Consider the following 22,725-nt stretch of genomic DNA (forward strand, 5'->3'; position numbering starts at 1 on the left):
CATGACAAATTCTCATCCCACTTGACAAGGTTTCTATGATTTCTGTACAATGCTTAAGAGTCTCCAAGAATAGGCAAACCTGAACTGAATCTCTCTCTGTCCCTCACATAACTCGCATTCTGTTCTGAACCATAGAATAAAAATCATTCTGAGATGTCATTCTGATAATGATCTTATCCACCCCTAAACTCTAAGAACAGATTTTTCAAAACACATAAAGGATTTAAACTGTCCATTAGCTGCTACTGCTCATTCTTCCAAATAAAAATTAATTGCCAATCAGGGCTTTGAGAAGCAGCAAAGTTAATAATAATGTTTTTGGTAATTATAAGGAGGAGAGAAAATTGCACCTTTTAAATTTCCATTTCTCTGTAGAATTAAGAATACACTTCTAAAATCTGAACAATACACAGTATTAGCAATTCTATCCATTAATGGAACAACAAGGCTGGAATGGGACAACAATAATCAAATATTGAAGGATATGTTTTTCAGATGAAAAGTGAGACACAAAAAGTACTGATACATTGCTGCTTGATTCTAAAGCCAGGCCAAGCTGTAGCTTTCATCCTCATTTAGAAATACTTTTATGTGTTCATGGTGACCTCACACCCAGTAGTAGCAGTAATTGATGTTATTTCACTTCTATACCAGACTTCCTAAATGTCTCAGGGTGGATTCCAGGGTAGTCTTGATGCCTTAAGGGCATGAGTGGCCATCTGAAGGGCCTTTTGATTGGTCACAGCTACCACCTGTACTTTGAGTGGGAGTTGTGAGTCCAAGAGGAACCCAGTTTCTGCATCATTCTTGAATGGGGCAGCCTCATCCAAGGGTATGGATGGCAAGTCCTCAAAACCAGGGAGGTCCAATGTCCACAGCCATGAGTCAGAGCCTCATTAGCCCTGAGTCAGAGTCAGTTCCTCCCCAACTAGGCCCATGCAGCCTCCAGCCATTGGAATAGGATGTGAACAATCTCACTTGGCTGGATAGGGTTTCAAAAGTCATAATTAGGTATAGTATTGGTGATTGATGATACCAAACCCCAAACTGGTAGATGAACTCACCTGGTGGGTTCATGTGGTTGTTAAACAGGAGAGGAGATGGCATCAAACCCTCTAGCACCAGACATAACAGGGGCTTAGGGGATAGCTTCTCCCCCCACACCAACACTAACTGGAACCAAGCATGAAGGAAAGACAAGAACCACCATAAATACTGACCCCAATCCCAACCTGTACAGCCAGTTCAAAAGTCACTAGTCTGAGATGGGTGGCTATATAAAGTGAATAGATAAATAAATAATAACTAAAAGGATATTAGATTTGGCAGCAGGAAAGGACACAAAGAGATCAAAGAGCACTATGACGGATGCATCACCTCCATTCCAGCTCCATCACAGGTCATAAACAAACGTGACCAAGACGTTCTCAAAGAGCTGTTTGTGTGCATGTATGCATGTGGCCAGAGAAATAATAGATTTGATTCATTGTTCCATGCTGTGAATTGAAGTGGGACTTACTTATCTGTGCTGTTCACTTTCCAGGAGTTGAGTCATACTTAGCGTTCTCCTTCAGAAATTAAAGATACTAAATGAAGTAGTGCCTACTTTCTCATTTCAAAATTTGAGGAAAAGATGGAAACCTGAGATTCCAATGGCTAATGGTATTTCATAAGCATTAATTGGGATGGTATGAAGAAGCTGTGAAATTGAACCTAACACACCTCACTGGTGTTTCGAAATGTGACAGTGGGCTTATGTATGTATCTATGTATGTAAGTCTCGGATTTGTATAGCTGCCCACTGAATGTAGCATGATCCCGGGTAGCTCACAGATAATATTAAAAACAATAAAAGCAGTAAAAAAAAGGGGGGGGCTAACAAAGAATCTCCTGGGGCTGCAAAAGGAACACATTACCACACATTCAGAAAGATGTTTAGAACTTCTCAGGGCTCCAGCCTCACACTATCCCCAAAGTGTGTGAGAAAAGCCAGGTCTCCCAGCTTTTTGGGAAGCCCAGGTTTAGGGGTCTGCCAGGTCTTGGGGGAAGGGTGTCCCAAACATGTAAGCTGTTACCAAGAAGTTGTGCTGCCAAGGTCCTGTTAGATGACAACATTTAAGAGGAGGAACATGGAGTGTTCAGATGTATTAGAATAGCCAGATACCCTCAGGAAGATGCAGTCCCACAAACAACCTGGTCCTGTGCTATTCAGGGCTTAAAAGGAGATTAGCAGCACCTTGAACTGCACCCAGAAAGAAAGAGGCAGCTAGTGCAACTCACACCACACAGTATCACATGGGTGAACCATGGGACACCCAAGTTGGTCATACTTCCACATTCTGGACCAGTTGCAATTTCTGGATGGTCTTCAAGGGCTGCCCCATATAGAACATGTTGAGATGAACTAAACATCCCATCACTCTAGTATAAAAAGCCACCTCCCCAACAGAGTTCACCTAACTGTCTGGTTCATGTGCCTGGAGGAACAGCCATGTTTTCAGAGCCTTACAAATGGCTAACAGTGTCACTGCCAGAGAATTGCAGCTCCATATATGAAGAAAGAATCCTTTGCTGGTTTTCACTGTTAGATACATAGCCAGCTCAATGGGAAGAACAAGATTCACCCCATCAACGCATACGGCCTGCCAGGCATCAGATACCCTGCCATTCGAGTGAGCTGGCCAGAGGAGGACATGGAGGCTGCCAATGTGAAGACCCAGAAGCCCCTCACAATGTACAGGGGTTTTCACCCCAAGTCCAACACCCAGAAATTATACATCAGCTGGAAAGAGGGTGGGTATATGTGGTGAGTGTCAAAGAGACTGTCCTGGATGAAACCCAGAGCATTCAGGAGTACGTCAGTAAGATGGCACCTAAATATGAGTTGCTGAAAGAATGCCTGAGGCAGGAGCAGATATGGAAGGAAATTCAAGCAGAGGAAGTGCCATGGTAAGACAAGCCCATGCATGGGATGTACCATTGACAGATAGCTGAGGTGGCTGACATTGGGAAATCCTACCAGGGGCTGGAAAGGGCTGGACTAAAAGAGCACTGAGGCACTGATCATAGCACTATAAGAACAGGCACTAAGGACCAGATCCATAGAAGCAGAGATCTACCACACTAGGCAGGACCCAAGGTGCAGACTTTGCACAGAGGCCTCAGAGAAAGCCCAACACATAGTGGCAGGGTGTAAGATGCAGGCAGGAATGGTATAGACTAAATGGCATAACCAAGTAGTTGGCATTGTGTACAGGAACATCTGCACAGTGTATGGGCTAGACCCTCCCAAGTCCAGAGGGGAGATTCCACAGAAGGTCATGGAGAATAACAGGGCTAAGATCCTGCGGGACTTCCAGATCCAGACGGACAGACAAGTACTGGCCAATCAACCAGATATTGTGGTAGTAGACAAGGGCCAGAAGGTAGCGGTGGTGATAGGTGCAGCAGTGCCAAGTGACAGCAACATCAGGAAGAAGGAGCATGAGTAGTTGGAGAAGTACCAGGGTCTGAAGGAGGAAATAGAGAGGATATGGAAAGTAAAGGCCAAAGTGGTCCCAGTGGTTGTAGGAGCACTCGGGGCTATGACTCCTAAGCTGGGAGAGTGGCTCCAACAGATCCCAGGAACAACATCAGAGCTCTCTGTCCAGAAGAGTGCAGTGCTAGGAACAGCTAAGATACTGCGCAGAACCCTCAAACTCCCAGGCCTCTGGTAGAGGACCAAAGGTTAAGGAAGACACATACCACCCAAATGAATCCAGTCTCACCCCTATGGGCAGTATGTGACTTCCTTAATCTTGGGTCCTCTACCAGAGACCTGGGAGTTTCAAGGTTCTGCTCAGTATCTTAGCTGTCTTGTTTTGTTCATGTATGCTTTGTTCCAGTAGCCCACTTATCGTCAGATTGTCCTGTTTCCCCAACATCTGACATGGACCTTGTTAATCCAGGCAATGTCTGAGCCAGCATGACTCTCTTAGTTTGTGTCACTCTCATATTTGAGGTAGGTAAGTGAAGTGTTAGGGGGTCTTTGGGCAAGGACCCCTACTGGTAAGGTAGGTACCAACCGGGATTTGAACCATGGTCTTCTGTATCAAAGGTGGTGCTCTAACCACTACACTATCCAGCCAAGATATGGATGGATGGATGGATGGATGGATGGATGGATGGATGGATGGACAGATAGATAGATGATAGAGAACATATTGAGCTGAAATTCCTGAAAGTAGCTTTCATTTTCTAAATGGGGTGTTATGGAATTTGGCATAGGCAAAAAAAAAAAAAGATTAAGATACAGTGATCAAAAGTTAGAGAATGTTCATTTAATTTGCTACATAGTTGTACTTTTTAATAAGAAAGCAAGATAACTAAGGGAAAGAGAGACAGACAGACAAACAGACAGAAGAGGCAAGTCTTACATGTGCACTTTGTGCTCCTAATCCCAATTTCCCAGATTCCCACTCCAAAAAATAAATAAAACATAAAACATAAGAAAATAAAAGTGCTATTGGGATGTTTGCTGCAATACTTCAAAGCAACTCAAGTTCTTTTCTGCTCACTCTAGTGATGTATTATCCCTTATCCCTGCCATTTCTGTTCAATATTTCAAATACGTTTTTCAGTCAGAACGTTTAAGCTCTCATTCTAAACCCTGGCAGATTTAATGTCCTCTAGGGGAGTTTCTGCCACTGCTTTTTTGTACCAAAAAAGAATGCAGGTCCAGGCATTTTCATACTTCCCCATTACAGATTAGAAAAAGAACTTTTTTTAAAAAAAATGCATCCTAATTCTTTAGGTAACTTGAATCAAACATTTTTTCATCAAAATCAAAGCTGAAAGCTTAAATAGACTCATGCTCTCTTAAGATTTCGCATTTTCAATTTGAATTGAATGAAGGCTAATTTGCTCCTGTACTTGAAAAGTCTCATAAGAAATTTTGCCTCTCCAAAATCAGTGAATAAAATGCTAGAGTTTTAAAAGAAGGCTGTTAAAAGACAGAAAAAAATGAAAAGAGAAGGTTTGTGCAGCTATTACTATTTTTTTCTCTGAATGAGTTGTTCTCTATTGTTTAGCTCAGGCCTAACAAGGATTACGTAACATTTGGGGAAATATATGCAGCCCAGCAGCCCAGCACTAGAGGCCAAAATGGAGAAAACCTCCACAGCCACCATATATTTCCCTTTGGTGCTCAGGTAGGATGGAACAAAGGAGAGCCACACACTGCAGAAGATCAGCATGCTGAAAGTGAGACATTTGGCCTCGTTGAAACTGCTGGGGAGCTTCCTGGAGAAAAAAGCTACTGTGAAACTGGCAGCTGCCAGAAAGCCCAAGTAGCCCAGAACACAGTAGAACAGGGTATCTGAGCCTTCATTGCACTCCAGTACCAGTTCCTCAATTTCTGAATGGGTGTCAATGTCAGGGAAAGGGGGAAATGTGAACAGCCACATTGTGCAGAGACCTGCTTGAATCAGGGAACAAGAAAGAACAATGGAGGTGGCCAGTCGTCTTCCCACCCATTTCCTCATCCTGGATCCTGGCTTGGTGGCCATGAAAGCCAGAACCACCGTGATGGTTTTTGCCAGCACAGAAGACACAGCCACGGAGAAGATGATGCCAAAACTAATTTGTCGGAGGAGACATATTATATTGCCAGGTGCAATGAGGAACTGCAGTGAACAAAGGAAGCAGAGAAGGAGGGAGATGAGTAGAACATAGCTGAGGTTTCGGTTATTGGCCTTGACGATGGGAGTATGGTGATACTTCAAAAATGTTGCCAGCACCCCAAGTGTGCAGAGAGAAAAGAAAAGTGCAAGGGTAAGTAAACTTATTCCCATTGGTTCTTCACAGGACAAGAAAGTTATTGTCTTGGGTATGCATGAATCTTGGTCCTTGCTTGGATATTGATCTTCTGGGCATTTGGAACAGCCATCCATGTCTGAATTTAAATATGTATTTAGATAAGGTTGTTTTATAGCCATTTGATTATTGTTCTTATCATACTTTCTCAGAAAGCCAAGCTGCACTGACACTATCCATCTGACATTCTTCTCTTCATTTGGGACATAGTGAACACCAAGGAATAAGGCTTTTCTTTCTTCCTCTCTCTTAATTATTGCATATTTCAAATAGTGTGAGTGTAACTATTTATTCAATTTTATTGTTGTATCATATTTTAATGAATTACAACCTGTCACAAAAGCTAGACAGTATTATTGAAAATATTATAAATAGCAATACATATAATAGGTATTTTATCTAGTTCATTTTTTATGAACTAGATAAAAATGAGCATAAAATGAGTGTTCATATCCATAAATGTCAGGTATGCTCAAGGAAAGAGGAAAGGATTTGCCTCTTCTCCTTAGAACATCAACAAACTTCCATCTCAATCATGTGGCACAGATTTGTGGGAGATAAAATGATAGACAATTATAAAAATGTGTCGGTAATCCCAGTGTAAGAGATATTGGGAGCTTCAATATTACTTTATTCAACTCTGCTAACTGCTTGAATTTTGTGTAAAAGGATTTCAGGTTGTTGTTTTTTTTTCTGAAAAAGAAAAAGTGGTATTAAAAAGTTTATTGTGGCATATTGATGTGGCATGGATAATGCTTACATGAGAAATGGGCTGAGTTATCCAGGCTCCCCAATTCATGTGATACCAGCCCCTTTTTAAACTCTGCCTGAAGTCTTCCTTTCAAAGTGTTGGAGGTTCCTTCTTTGTTTAAAGGGCAAAAGTTGCCAGAACCAAAGAAGACAACTTAGTTTCCACACTTCTAAAACCACATATCTTCCTGCTATGTCCTTCATGACTGTAAGTCAAACTCTGTTCATGAAGCCTCTTACCCTTCTGGCGTGACATTTTCTCTTTGGGACACGGAAGGCAGTCATAGCAGCAAAACGGCTTCCCCTCCTGCCTTCTCCTGAAATAACCAGGGAGGCAGCTCTCCGTACATACCGAAACAGGTAGGGTCTGCCCAGTAGGTGAAAGAAGGAAAATGTTAGCATTCAGTCCTAGATTTGGAAAAATTGCTCTCGATACAACTCCCTATTTAAAATTTAATGGAGTTTAAGCAAAAGCTTGATTGCAGGATGAAAGTGGTGACAACAAATCAGGAATCTTATAGCCCCTTTTCTGATTAACACATTTCAGGAAAAGTTTTGTGAGCTACAGCTCACTTCATCAGATGCCTCTTAATAAAAGTTGTTAGCTAGAAAAGGTGCTACCACATTTGTCATGTGGACATGCAGCAGGATTCTCCTCCAAATTCATTTTCTCAGCTCTGCTCTTCCTTCAGGAACTCAGTTTTGGGAGAAGCTGGCTGCACACCAGGGGGAGCAAAGAGCTGTTTCTTTAGCTTACAAGGCATATTATCACCTCCAAATTCCAAGAAGCAGAAAAGGACAGGTGGCTAGTGTGGGTCTTCCGGGCTGTGTGGCTGTGTTCTGGAAGTTTTGTTTCCTAATGTTTTGCCGGCATCAGTGACTGGCATCTTCAGAGGGCAGGAGCATAGACAGGAGCAGTTCTCTCTGGGTACAGAGAGAACTGCTCCTGTCTGTGCTCCTGCCCTCTGAAGATCCCGGTCACAGATGCTGGTGAAACATTAGGAAATAAAACTTCCAGACCACGGCCACACAGCCCGGAAGACCCACACCAACCATCCTATTCCAGCCATGAAAGCCTTTGATAATACACAGAAGAGGACGGTTTAGTTACACAATTAAATTGTGCAATGGATTAGAAAGTTCTGTGTGTTCATATACATATATATATAATTTTTACCCTGTTAATAATTCTTCTCAGCTGTACATAGATTCATATCAATTGAAATAATAAGTCTTTAATATTCTTCTATTTAATGGAATATAGGTATCATCTGAATATTATATATACTTGAATATTTGCATACAAATACAGGTAGTCCCTGGGTTAAGGTTGCCTGGGTTACAGATGACCCATAGTTAAGAATGAAGCCTATTTCGTAGCAAAATTCAAGTTAAGTAAATAATGATTCGAGTTGATTACACAATACTACTTATGCAGTATTAGACAATAATATTGTTCCAGCTTACATATAATTTAGTCATACGGACAGTCCTTGGGAACAGAACGCATTCTTAAACTAGGAACTACGTATATCCACATATTTTATACAGCATAGTTAATTTGGATATTATCCCAGTTATTGAAGCAAAATTACCTACATTCAGAACCTACTTGGTTGAAAGTGCTGTGCCAGCTGATGGCTTCATCATCAATAGTGAGCATTTTGTCTTCAGCAGCCCAGGGATCCAGCTTCCCAACTTTCACTCGATGGAAGGACTGGTTTGCGGATGTGACCCAGTTCTCAACGTTCAGTGCTGTAACCAATTCTCCATTTTGATCAAATGAAATTTCATCCCCAACATTGTTGTTAAATGAGACTCTTTTCAAAAAGGTGTGAAGCTGAAGATAGAACACATATGCAAATATTTGTAGAAAGCATAGTTAAAGTACAGAACTACGTGATACTATATAGGGAAGGGAAGATAACATTATTCAATGGCTGATCAGTTTTTCCTCAAACTGGACTGATCCTTACAGTCAAGTGATTGAATTATACCATCCTTGATGTGTCGGAAGATTATGAAGGGAAGTGGAAGGAGGCAAACATTTCTCCCTGAAAAGGAGGCAATGTAATGGATTTTTTAAAAGAATCATTGCAATGAAAATGTCCTGAAAGAAGCAATACTTTTGCTGGTAAAGAGTGTAGCTGAAATTAAATACAACTCACTTGAACAAGGCATATTTCTCCAGCTATGTCCTATCCTTGGTTCAAAATCCTCTATGACCCTTTACCTGTCATTGGTAGTTTAAAAACCCCACTCCATTGGAAAGAGTGGGATGGAACCCTGACAACTGCATCAGAAAGCAATTATTTCAATAATCAAACATCAGTCCTTCAATTAGAGCAAATGTTGACAATCCAAGCATCATTGGATTTCATGTGCTGCAGCTTTATTCCATTCCCCAGATTCAGTGCCTGGCATCTTCTTTATGTCTCCCAGGAGCAGGAATCTTCTATTTGCTCCTTCTTGGTAATCTACCATGTATCAATGTACCATTGCATTAATACATATGCCATGTACAATTGGCCATGCTGGTTAGAGGTGATATGCATCCTAAACTGCAAATATGTGCTCCTTACCTTTCCCCAGGGAACTCTTGGGGAGAATCTTGTTGATTCCCTGCTTGTTGAAAAGAGTTTTTGTATATCAACTAAGAAAATTGCTGAGTGTTTATTTGAACAAAACTTCATTTTTCTTTAATAAGATGGTCTGTGGTTCCAGAATGGGCACATAACCTTGTTGACTGAAATGATTTGAGTGTGTTCCTGAGGAATAAGAATCTAACCTACTATGATTTGGGAAACAAGGAAAGGATATATGAGAGGCCTTTTTACCAAATTGGCAGCAAAACTAAAAAGAGAACATAATAAACGGAAAGAACAACTAGGTGCCAAAATAAGAAAATTAGAAACAATACATAGAACTAACCCAAAAAGACAACTGAGGAAAGAATTGCAAGAAGTTATAATAAACACCTATTAAATTTAATAGAAATGGAAGAATTGGAAAAGAAGGTAAAATTTGCTAAATGAATACATTTCAACATGTGAGGAAACGAGGGAAATTTTTAGCATATCAGATTAGAAAAAAAGAAAGAAACATAGACAATATCAGCAATAAATAAAGAGACTTAACTGTTACATACAAGATTGGAAATTGTAGAAGGACTGGCAGCTATTTTCAAGGAATTATATCCTGTCGCTAACATCAATGAAGAGGCTCCGAGCAAACACATTAAAAAGTCTGTTCTTAAAAAATTAAATGAGCAACATAGACAAATATTAAATAAACCTATAACTATGCAAAAGACACAGCAGGGAAACAAATCAAACTTTAGTAGGCACCAGGTCTAGATAGCTTAATATTATAGAGAACTCAAGGAAGAATTGTTAGAACCATTAACAAACACAAAGAATGAAATTAACAAGACCAAGATGATACCACAAACGTGGGAAAAAGCATATACAACTTTGTTTTACAAAGAAGGAAAAGATTTGGAGAAACCGCACTCATAAAAGCCAACATCTTTGTTTAATGTGGACTGTAAAATTTTTACAACAATATTAGCTTAATGCATTCCAGATATTAAATGTCAGTCAAACAGGTTGTATTCTGAGGAAGAACATAAAGGACAACATCAGGTGTACAATAAATTCAGTAGACTACTGTATATTAACAGAGAGAGAGAGAGAGAGGGAGGGAGAGAGACAGGAGCACTAAACTTACTAGACCCAGACAAAGCATTTGATAACCTGCAGTGGCAATTTTTACTTGCAATATAGAAAAAGTGGAACTACTGAAGAATTCAAAGCCTGGGCGAAAAGTATGTCAACAGGAAAAGGGAAAGATCATGGCCAATGCAATCCTTTTTGCAGATTTTCAAGCAAGTAAAGAGACGAGGATATCCACTCTCTCATCACAGAACCACAAGGCATCATAAGACACTTTATGAAAATTTGAAATGAAACCACAATTCTTCTTATTAAGCATAATAACAGGCTTTTTTATTTTCTCCTTTTGCTTGTTCTTTGCTCTCCTTCCTTCCTTCCTTCCTTCCTTCCTTCCTTCCTTCCTTCCTTCCTTCCTTCCTTCCTTCCTTCCTTCCTTCCTTCCTACCTTACCTTACCTTACCTTACCTTACCTTTATTTTGTTCCTTCTTCTATCTTTTCCTTTCTTAATAAATAAATAAACTCTAACCTGAGAAGCAGCTCTTTGGAATTTTAACAAAAATATGTTTGTTGCATGAATTACATGTCTGTGTGTGTGTGTTTGTGTGTGTGTGTGTGCATGTGTGTGTGAAAGGGAGGGAGAATAAGGAAAAACATAGATTTCAACTAACTAGAGCTTATCAGGAAGACCTTTAGAGAGCTAGTGACCTGGGATGAGAAAGCCTGGAAGAAAGTACTTTGAGATTAACAATCTCACAAAAACTGCACAGGAGAAAGTCGAGTGGGAGTGAAGATAAAGAGGAAAGACAGAAGAGATTCCTAACTTTCTGTCAACGTCTCACTGCCTGTGAGGTACTGGAGATGCAGTACAATTAAAATCCCATTTCCAACAATTTCAAATATGCAGGAAATTACCTGCCATGGCTCGAGCTCCAGAAGATGCCATTTCCTCCCACTCGACTTTTTCCTGTGCTGTTGTTGGCCCAGCTGCATGGCATGTAAAGCATGTGCCACAGCATACACTGCATTGTATATACAGTAACTCTGACTGGTCATGCTCACTTCAAAAAAAGCCCCAGGAAGGCTCTCCAGTTTCTCCCTTCCAGTGCAGACATCCTCCGTTCCCTCATTCCCAGATGGATCTGGAAATACACAGCCAAACGCCTGCTCCCACACATCTTTGATGAAACCATCTTGGTGAAAGAATGAGAAATGGTTTCTTGTCTGAAGAAAATGCTGGAATCCTTCAACTTCATTGGAGGAAGCTGCAAAGGTCAGAGCACCATGGAGGACTTGGATATCCCAGCTCCTCTGATAAAAGAATGAGGCAAGACCCATTTGGGAAACAACAATCCAAACCTTCCCTTTTGGCTTTACAGAAACTATTTCCATTTCAGGTAGATATAACAACCATCTTAAATGTAAAACATAATCATCACAGATTATCACAGCATTGGCTTCAGTGTTACTAAGAAGGTGAAATGTTTTTTCAAGTGATTTCAGGTCATCAGATATATTATTTATGTAAAATGACTTGAATTGTTCTAAGAAGGCAACACAGATACCATGGCGAGAAAATATTGGAAATTTGAGTTGGTAAAATTCTGTTCTACCCTCTCCTTTCACAAGTATCCCAACCCAAGTCCACCTGAAGTGCAAAAGTAGTTGAAGAATTCCCCTGAAATGGAAGTTTTCGCCTGGAACCATGTGGTAATAGAAAGGGATTTCGGTTTTACCATTCATACTTGGGGAAGAGCCATATAGCAACTATAGCAATAAAAATTGGATAAGAAAATAGAAAGGTTAGAGGGAAAAAAAGTTGATTGACATAAGAAAATGTATATCCTCTGAAATATAAGAGTTCTGAAATACATGCTTTCACATAATTTCTGTGCACAAGATACTTACAACACTATGGTTGCAGTAGATGAGCACTGAGTTCCCGTCCAAATCCACAATTCTATGATTAAATGAATTGCCATCCTTTTACTACTTAAATTAGAGGTTTATTCTGTTCCATCTATACTGAAAATAATGTCTGAAAGTAATTCGTAATCTCTTATAGAACAGTTTAAAATTTGTAAGCGCCTTCTGGGAGAGAATCTAAATGCACAGGCTATGTCTTTTCAATTTATTGAAATTTTTGTGGGCTGAGTTTTTTCTGTAGTAAATGCCTCAGTTTTTAATATCTTCTATGAGGATGGAATATCAAAGAGCAATGTGTGGTCTTGTTACAGTATGGGCATTATTAGCTTGCTTTCATAAAGTCCCTGACATTTATGATGCAGCTTTACTGTTATATATTTAATTTTTTACTTGCTTACAGTCACAAAAGACTTTTCGGAGCATACAGCATGGAAGAAAAAAATAATAAAACATAATAATAAACACCCACATCAATATGAAAGAAGCAAAAGCAGCTACAAAGCAAACTCAATTTCATGGGACGTTTATATGCAGAAATGGAAGTACTGAAAAACTACCTTGTGTAAAATACCATGTATATTTTCTATAAAACTTTTCTAACTGCCTTCTTATGCCACCGAAAAATCTAAATAGTATTTTTTTCTGTTTCAGGCTTCAGTAAACTGATATGTCTAATATATTTCTGGTTTACTATGTTGAATTGCCCTGCTGTTACTTTGCACCTCAATGGACAGTTCTGTCTGTTCCTGCCACCAAATAATCCTCTTTATCTCATCTTCTCAGGATAGGACTGGGATATTGGGCCAAAGGGACCAACTTCCGGGGGGACTTCCTAGAGATAGAAAGTGATTGTTCTGATCCAAATAGAGGCCAAGGAGACTTCTGATTCTGCCCAGATATCAACTCTATAGTGATATTATCTATTATTTTCTAATCTTTAGTGTGTGAATAGGTTTCTGGAGTGGATTCTTTCCTCATTCGTACCTCATGATCCACTTCTCTCTGAATGCTATGTATGCACTTCATAAAATGCCACGATGATGAACAGGTAATGGTCATTAATGGCTAATCATTGAAAAGACCAACCATTACCCGAATTTCTAAAACTGAATTTACATCTGCTTTATGGTTTAATAAATGCTTTCCTAAATACATTTCATAGAGAAATGTAAATGAAATTAAATATATCTTAAGGTTTTGCAATACAAAGAAAGTATGGATAACTTATCATTAATGTATCTTACCTGTGGAACTTTGTAAATGCCTAAAATATTTGCCATATCGGAAGCAATTTCAGAATCAGGAGTCCCAACAACCGATATGAGTTTGTTCATGATGCCACAGCTGTAGTTGGGAATGAATCTCTTCTGGCTGGAGAAAAGTTCCATTGTGGCATGATACATGTATGGCCCACCATAATTTTCATAGATTCTGAAGCCCAAGCTGATGTTAGGTAAGAGCTGGAGGTCTTCATTGATCTTCTTCACAGCAAATATCATGGCCACAATATGCTGATAATACTTAATTAGGAGGCTGTGATGGAATTACATGCTATATCAAAAGAGATTCTTCACCTAATAAAGGCAGTGAAACTCACTCTATAAAATTCTTGGTCAGAAAGCTGTAGTCATTGTTTCACGTTAACTGATTTATTGATTACTATTCACTTTAAATATTGTGTAATTAATTTCAGTGGAATAATCACCAGCTTTTCTTAAGTGTATTTGCCATTTTTCAGCTATTTTGATTGAATGACACTGAAGAGAATGATTGGCAAGCAAACCAAACATTGAGCTAGAGCTCTGTGGTACAGTCACTTTTTGTTTGGCTAAAAAGTTTCAAGGGAGAGCAAAAAATGGCAATGATTTTGAATTTGTCTGGTTTACCTTTTCCTCCAAGGCTGCATATATTTTGTTGAAGCCCCAGCAAGAATGGATTTTTTTTTTTTTTTTTTTTTTTTGGTGCCTTCAAGTCAGTCTTGATTCCTGGCAACTGTCTGAACACCTCCCTGCAGTTTTCATGGCAAGGTTCTTCAGGAGTGGTTTGCCCTTGCCTCCTTCCTACGGCTGAGAGGGCGTGACTGGTCCAGGGTCACCCAGCTGGTTTTGTGCCTAAGACAGGACTAGAACTCACAGTCTCCTGGTTTCCAGCCTGGTGCTTTAACCACTACACCGAAATGGCTCTCAACAATGACATTCACAACTATGCAGTACTGAATTAATAACTGTTTCTGATGGTACAAAATGCTTCAGTAAAAACTATAAACAATTATTCAGTATGGCATAAATTGTAGGTCTTTATATTATCTGAGTAAGTAATTCAAAAATCTCAGAATATTAAAAATCCCACTTAATTTTAACAAGAATTTAGAGGCTTTGCTCCCCTAAATATCCAAGGTAAAAATATTGTTCTGTGATCTGGCCTTCACACATATTTATGGTACAAAGATACCAAGGAGGATACAAATTCAAAAGGACATATTATCAGGCAAAGTCTGATAAAAGCAGGGAATTCTATAAGAAAAACAAAAAGCTTAATAATTTCACTGTTAGCATTTCCTTCAAATGCTTTCCATATTAGGGACAATTACAGTAAGACAAATGTAATCACATGTGTAGATATTGTCGACTCAGACTAAGTGAACAGATTAAAGACACAGCAAGACTTGTTCCCTGAAGGCCGGAAATAACCACCATTGATATACTTACAAATTGCTTAATATGCATTAACAACAATAATACAAATATAGTGCTGACCTTAGTGTTCACTATTAAGCTTAAGATAGAAACCTTTATTAAATAAGAAATAGTTCAAGAGAGTTTGCAGTTGTCTATCAATGCCATTCAGCTTTAGATGTAAAATTTCAGCAGCCTCATACTTATCAACATTAACATTTCAGAAAATATAGTTAATATTGAGAGAAATTTTATTTCTTTATCTTTAAAGGTTTAAGTTATCAGAGTGTAATAATCTCCAATCAATACTATGTAAATACCACTGTACTCAACTCATTAATCTACTACTTGTGCTTTATAATAATACAATAAAACAATATAAAGGAAAAAATATTGTATTGATATAATCATTAATGCCTTGGTAAGCCTAGCTATAAAAATTTGTTGTAATGAAGAAATTCAGAGAGAGAAAGAGAGAGAGAACAGAATTCGTAAAAGGCAGAATAAGGATTTCACTAATTAAGTAAGACTGAGGGCAGGTATTTCTCCCCTCCCCACCTCCCAAAAGGCTTCAGTACATGATAAAATTATTCCTGGAAGAAAGTTGCAATTTTCTTGTTCCTTTTATTCAGTTAAAATATTTTGCATCTGCAAATGAATAGTATTATTCTATTTAATTAAATGCAATTTCATTTTTTTTTTTTTTTGCAAAGTCAGTTAAGAAGCTGATGCTGTACTCCCAGCACCTGGGGAGGAGGGTGAAATCTATGTATTGTCAAAATGCTCTGAGCAAGATATACTAAATGGTTAATTTGATTTTTTTCCCTTGGATTTAAGGAACACAGTATCTAGCTATAGGTATCCTTTAGAAAGTATAAGGAAATAATGTATGATTTGGAAAATATCATCACATTTAGATTTTAACTGGGAAAATCACTGCCATTCATTTTGGTTCATAGACTAAGTCCATTAAAGAATTTTAGTTAGATTGCTATAGATTATAGAAATAAAATAATGTCTTACACAAGTTCACCAAGAGCAGAATGCGTAGGAACTTCCTCAAAGGTTTCGATATCTGTAGGCATGAAGATAAAAGAACTGGTGCCACCAGCAATTACGTCACCTGGTTGGAAATAATTGTGCAGAATCGGGATAGGATCTCGGATCCTGCATTTTATCATTTGAATTTCAGAAGCCTTATGTGGCAATAGCAGTAGTAGAAGAATCATTAACAACATCTTGAATATTAATCCCAGTTGATAAAGTTTCTCCCAATTCCACATAATGCTGAAGACTCTCTCAGAATAGACTAGCTTGAACTGAATCTCAGTCTGTTGCTCATATTCTGTTTTCAGCCTTAGAATAAAAATCCTTTTAAGAGATCATTTGGATAATGATCTTCCTGTCCCTAATCTCAAATTTTATTACTGGGATTAATAAATGAAACATATAAATTGTCCGTCAACACTTAGTACTCAATCTTCTTAGTAGGAATCAATTGGCAATTAGGGCCTGGAAAAGCAAAAAATAATAATAATATTCATTCTTATAATCGAGGGAAAAAACTGCAACCTTCAAATTTCAATTTCTCTGTGGAATTAATGGAACAACAAGGGTAGAATGAGTCAGTAGTTACAGTGTATACTAATTTTAATGGAAACTTATGTGTTTGCTTAATTATTGGTATCTGCTACACAACCCTTGAGTGATTAAATTAACCCTACACCTAATCCTATGTGGATTCAAATCAAAATTAACTAAAGTAAATATTTAACAGGACCCTAGGCCTCATTGAGTTCTAGGGGAAAAAAAAACACAGTCTGCTTTACCTTTTCTAAAAGTTGAAGAGACACCATTTGGCAAGCTTTAACTGAAAAACATGCATGCACAAAACCACATACGTAAATGTGTTTGCAAAATTTAACTGACATTGCAAATATTCACATACGTAAACCTTTTGAAGGAAACCTCTGTTGTGCACTTTTACAAGAAAGAAAGCCACACTTTCATTTCTCCACCAGTGAGCCATGAAAGTTAACACAGCAGCCCAATGTAGTTTGAGAAAATTTCACTGGTAACAGAGAGCCAGTTTGGTGTGGCGGTTAAGACATCAGGCTAGAAACCGGGAGACCGTGAGTTCTAGTCCTGCCTTAGCCATGAAGCCAGTTGGGCGAGTCACTTTCTCTCAGTCCTAGGAAGGAGGCAATGGCAAAGCATTTCTGAAAACTTGCCAAGGCAACTGAAGGGACTTATCCAAAGCAATTGCCAAATCAACGCTGACTTGAAGGCACAAAAACAAACAAAAACTGGTAAGACAAATACACACACATCCCCTCCAAGCCACCAGCAAGCAAAGCCACTTCTTCAGCCACATGTCTAGACGTGTCAGAGTTGGGATTCTGGGCAAGTGCTGAAGTTAGACCTGGGTCAACTAGTAAAGATGTAGGGAGGGGGCGTTGATATGCCCCCACCTGTCTGGGCAGAAGCAGCATTTGATTTCAGGTGTTTAAAGTACCTTGTGCTTTTGAAAAATAAAATGGCAATCTCAGATTCCAAAGGAGTGCTTAAAGATTCTGCAAACCCTTTTACTCAAGCCCATTACTGACAGAATGCAATAAAACCTGTTGTCAGAGTTGTGATGAAGGAAATGGTTTCTTCACACTAATTTTGTCTGGATGTTGTAATTTAGTAAAGCTGATGAGCAAGAGAGGGAAATGGGGGCAATATCCTGTAATACTTACTAGACAGCCTGCGAAACCCCAGCAAAGGACATCATTCAGGGGAAAAAAATGGGGTTTTTTTCTGTTATGTAAATGCTGGTGGAGCAGTCAGTACTCTAAACATTTATATTACAAATGTAAATTATTTGTATTTTTCAATCTTTGAATTAATGCCACCCAGACAATGACCAGTTCAAAGGAGGCCACGTACATATTCCTGTGGCAACTGCTGCTGTTACAAATCTTCTGAAGATTTTTCTGATCTAGAATGCGGCTGCAACTGCATTCTCCCAGAGAGGCCTCTCTCTTTTCATTGTGATTTAGAGTGCTATCAAGTGACAACTGCCCTGCTTGGGACTGTGGGTATGATTTGGGGGATATGGACTGGCCAGAAAGGACCACGTACTGTAAAATAGTGTGTTAGGACTCTTCCTCTTCGGATGAGGAGATGGAGGAAGACGAGTTTGCTTCCAATAGGATAGAAATGCCCCTTTGAAATCTTTATCAAGAAAATTATGTGTTAAAGTCAATGAATGATAATTTTGTTAAAGGTATATAACAGAGGGTGAAAAAATTCTAGGAAGCATTTATTACACACCGGGTCATGTAGGGAGTTCTGGAGTGTGGATTCCCTTTTTCAGGAGACCAGAAAACAGGATAAACACCTGTTCATGAAGCAAGTCAAGACATGGCTTTCAGGACAAAGTTTTATTGATTTATTTTATTCATTTATATTTCAAAATTGTTACCACCCATCTCACTGCAGAGCGATGCTTATATGTTTCAAAAAGCTGCCAAGAAATAATTTTCCTGGAAATAAAACCATGGTGTCTGGCAGGCTGATCTCTTAGATGTTTCAAAATTTTCCAAAGAAAAACACGAGGAAAAAAAAAAGTCATTTTAGCAGTTAGTCATGCTATTGAAAACTGCCTGGGCCTTCCCTTAATCTGACAAGTCAGGAAGCAAAGTAGCAGCTGCCTTCCAGACGATCTTCCATACAGGATGTCCTCCTGAAAATTACAAATGGATGGTGATAAAGAATTCTTAACCAATCTTCCGAAGAAACTTTTAGCAGTGTTCATCGCTTTGTCACCCCTCGAGAAACCAAGGCTGCTGTTATGGAGAGGTTTAGCCATATCCTCAAAAGTAATCTCTGGAGATATTTTACATCTCGAAATACCCACGGATAGATGGTCATTTTACCAATGTTCTTCAGGGCCACAATGGCCCTTTCCAACGTAACATCCAGGCTGTCCCTGACACCACAAATTTGTCTGAGGAACAGGATGTGGGTAAAATTCTGTGGGCTATTTATTAAAAGCAAAAGAAAGGAGAAAGATATTGTGTTTGTGTGTGTGTGGGGGGGGGGTAACTCATCAGCGTATCCAGACTGAAGGGGAGGTTTGAAAAGGGCTATTGGGAAACCTACCTGAATGAAATATTCATCATCAAAGAACTGGGGACAAGGGTAAAAACAATGGTTTGTAGATTAAAAGACTATAGAAATGAGCCTGTACAGGGGTCTTTTTACTATGAAGAACTCCAGAAGGCCCCTGCTGACCAACAAGCCATGTATAAAATGGAAAAAGAGGGCAGGGAAAAACTAGACAGATTCTAGTCAAATTGGTCAGCTGGGCAGAGAGGTTCAGCAATTGGGTAAAGGAAACTCAAGTAAAGCACCTTTGACTTGGCATGCTGGGTAATAGCAGCTTTTCCCCAGAAGAAAAGTTCCAGTTTTACTATTTTATTAGAAGGTCCCTGGATCTTCCTGTGTCATGGAATTAAGATTAATAGAGAAGCAATACCCACATAGCTGGAACACACTAACTTCAGTTGGTTATTCTGAAACTGCTAACAAGAAAAAGAGGTGGAATTGTTCTTTAAGAAGCAGGTGCTATGTCAGCATCCAACAGCTGTTGGAAAACGTGAGTAGCCTTGTATCAGGCACCAAGGATGGCCCTAAAATGACCATTCAGTTTTCGGTTTGAATAATTAATCTTAAAGGGGAAGAACCACATTCTAGTCTAGCTGGAGATGACTTGGACATGTATTAGGCCCCATCTCAGTATTATGTATCAAAAAATTCCCCTTTGCAGAAGACATTACCAGAGATTTCAAAATGTAATGTCTAAGCAGCCATAACAGAGGACCAGATAGTGGGGGACTTTGGTGTGCCATTAATGTGCTGTCTGTCTATGGCAGGGAAAGATAATGATTTCAGCATGGTGACTTATGGCTGACCTTATTACATCTCAGCCAGCAGTGCCTTGATACCATGGCTATAGAAATCAAAAGTGACCAAAACAAAAACTTCCACATTTATCAAGGGAAGGTAGTTAAGCTTCATTTTGGGCCTCAGGAAACTGAAGGATGTTTGTAATTAAGGAGGATGGGAATCCTCAAGATTACATTCCTTACTGCAGAGTACAAAGCTGATTCTGGTCTTGCCATCTTCTGAGAAACCTCTGTCATATACAGGATCATTAAGAAATAATTAATTTGCATGTGAAGTCTGCAGTCAAGAACATTGTCAAGATGTATCCCCTGTGGTGGGGAAGGGGGACAGGATATGGCCATGGCCCAGAAGACTTATGCCCTGGATCACCCATTCCAATTAAAAAAAGGAAAGCTGTAAAAGAACTCTGTCAGACAAAAAGGAGGTGTGCACAGAAGAGGAAGCACTGTGACAAACCAGACACATACTAATGCAAAGGGGCATTCATGCAGGAGGCCTCAGAGGAATGAGGAATCCATTCTTGATTCTAAAACCAGGCCAAAACCTGAAGACTCTACCCTCATTTTAAATACTGTTTTGGGCTGAGGGTGAGCTCAAGGAGTATTAGCAGTGGCTGACTTAACTGGATTTCTCTTCAACCTTTCCTAAATGTCTCAGTGCATCTTACATTTCGTAATCAACTCAACGGAGCAATTGTTATTTTTTTCCTCTCTCCTGTAGCTTTAAGGTTTTCTCATTCCCCTTGTTTTACTCATGCACATCTTGAGTGTTACAAAAGGATAAACCTGCTTCCATTCTTTATTTCTCTTTCTTCTTCCTCTATCATTGGATTTTCCTCCCTCACTTTTCAAATGAACCAACCTCAGATAAATCAATTCATTAATGTAAGAAGAAAACCTTTTGAGGGAAAGGAGTTTCTGAGGAATGTTGCTATATAAGCAAACACATATGATATTAAGTATTCAGCTAAAATTTCCAAAGATGACTTTCTCTTAAAATGGGATGGGAGCAGTTTCAGAGCAAAGTTCATTTATATAGAGACTTGACAATGGTTGCATCATTTTGATATGCATGTCTGTTCAAAAACATTTTTTGTTGTTATTGTTTATGTAGTGGAAAAGATGTTCATGCTAATACAACTGTCTCTTCTAGTTTGGTTGCATATGTCATCCTGGACAATGACCTTCTTTAGTAGGCCTATACTGGGTTGCTGATAGCCCCTTTTCTGAAACAATTATCCAGCAATAAAAGATACTTATACAAACACTGAAATCATACCCCCCCCCCCCGCAAACCTGGCTACCAGCTATGCTACCATATCTCTTTTGGCAACACTGTGACTAGGCAAAATAACATTGTCAGACTCCCTGCCTTGAACACCCCCCTGCCAAAAAAGGTACTTAAACAATCAAACATAGCATGGTTAGATATGAATCTTTATGAAATACTAGAATGTAGCCACATGATTGCCCTAAAGCAACATGAAGGCACAATCCCATCTTATACTCCAGTGCTTCCAACTTATTTTCCCCACTTTTTATTTTTTACATCCTGTGTGTTACTACACTGTGTATACCTCCTAGTTCATGGGATGCAGACAGCAATATGTTGGCATGCAAGGTAGTCTGAACATTCAAACTTTGCACAGAACAGCATTAGAATGAATAGGGTAAAACTGAGCTTTAATTGTATTTGTGGCATCATGGCTAAATTGTACTAAAACTGACCAGTAGCATGCTTACATTTATCAGAGATTGCTATACATGGTTTAAGTACACTTAAAACTGGTACTTGAGCCTATGACTTGTTTGACCAAAGTCCTGATGGGTGGGAAAGGTCAATATCTATGGCGCATCTGGTAACAGCCATGGAATATGGGAGACTGTAACTTGACATGCAAGAAGAGAAAATAGTAAAGAGGTAAAGAGGGGGAAGGAAGGAAGGAAGGAAGGAAGGAAGGAAGGAAGGAAGGAAGGAAGGAAGGAAGGAAGGAAGGAAGGAAGGGAGGGAGGGAGGGAGGAAGGAAGGAAGGAAGGAAGGAAGGAAGGAAGGAAGGAAGGAAGGAAGGAAGGAAGGAAGGAAGGAAGGAAGGAAGGAAGGAAGGTCTGTGCATTGGTGAAACTTAAGCTTTAAATGTTATATTCTTTGTGGACTAATGAATATTGTTCTTGTCATCTTTACACATTAAACTATTCTGTCTTATCAATGAGTCATGAGAGGCATGTCATCCTGAAATAAAGTGACAGAAATATAACTACAAAGTAAAATAAAAGGAAACTTGTTAGAAAAGGGAAGAAAGAGCTATTGTTGTTGTTATTACTATTATATATTCATTTGTAAGTGTAGGTCTATAAATATCTATATGTTCATTATTTCTATGTCTCTACAAACATAGAAAACCAAGCTGACATTCCTCTTCCTTTTCCTTCAAAGCCTGATCACACCTGAGCCCTAAAATCAAGTATGTCAGAAAAGCAAGCCAAAAGCTAAGAGCTTACTTTAAAACTTTTATTGCCATGTTTCAAATTTTGGACACTCACTGCTTTAGTTCAGAAACAACTCAAGCTTCTTCTGGTCAGTTTGCAGAAGGCTCTGTATCTTTTGTCTTTACTATTGGCACTCAAAACACACAGACGAGGGATTTTTCAAAATATGTTTCTCATTGGAACCTTTTAAGCTCTCATTCAAAAGCCTAGCACAGATCATGTCCTCTAAAGGGTTTATAGTCATTGCTCTTTTCATGGTACCAAAATGCAAAGGATTTGAGGCATTTTGATATTTCCACTTTTTTAAAAAAATTAAATCTCAGATTTATAGGCAACTTGAGTCAAACTGGTTTGCCTTCAAAATCACACTGCAAACTTAAATCACTGCTTCTTCAAAACAAAACGAA

General features: G+C 39.0%; 1 protein-coding gene across 1 annotated transcript; it reads right to left on the reverse strand.

The window, feature by feature from the left end:
• Nucleotides 1-5,030: 5,030 nt before the first annotated feature.
• On the reverse strand, nt 5,031-13,700 carry LOC148215780 (vomeronasal type-2 receptor 26-like). The gene is made up of 4 exons (XM_088142490.1): nt 13,446-13,700; nt 8,216-8,443; nt 6,844-6,970; nt 5,031-5,932 (listed from the first exon to the last, which is right to left on the reverse strand). Exons 1-4 carry the CDS (start codon nt 13,698-13,700, stop codon nt 5,031-5,033), a joined length of 1,512 nt encoding a protein of 503 aa, XP_087998616.1.
• Nucleotides 13,701-22,725: the final 9,025 nt, after the last annotated feature.

The sequence above is a fragment of the Python bivittatus genome, unplaced genomic scaffold (assembly GCF_059951505.1).
Source record: "Python bivittatus isolate LINGU-HERP-01145 unplaced genomic scaffold, Pbiv_v1 ctg000440_np1212, whole genome shotgun sequence".
NCBI lineage: Eukaryota > Metazoa > Chordata > Lepidosauria > Squamata > Pythonidae > Python > Python bivittatus.

Excerpts from the sequence above, each read along its gene's own strand:
- LOC148215780 (XM_088142490.1), bottom strand. The coding sequence starts at position 13,700 with ATGATATTTGCTGTGAAGAAGATCAATGAAGACCTCCAGCTCTTACCT. Across the intron at positions 8,444-13,445 it reads GCATTTACAAAGTTCCACAG|CTTCACACCTTTTTGAAAAG; the intron begins GTAAGATACATT and ends TTCTATCTTCAG. Across the intron at positions 6,971-8,215 it reads GGCACAGCACTTTCAACCAA|ACCCTACCTGTTTCGGTATG; the intron begins GTAGGTTCTGAA and ends CCTACTGGGCAG.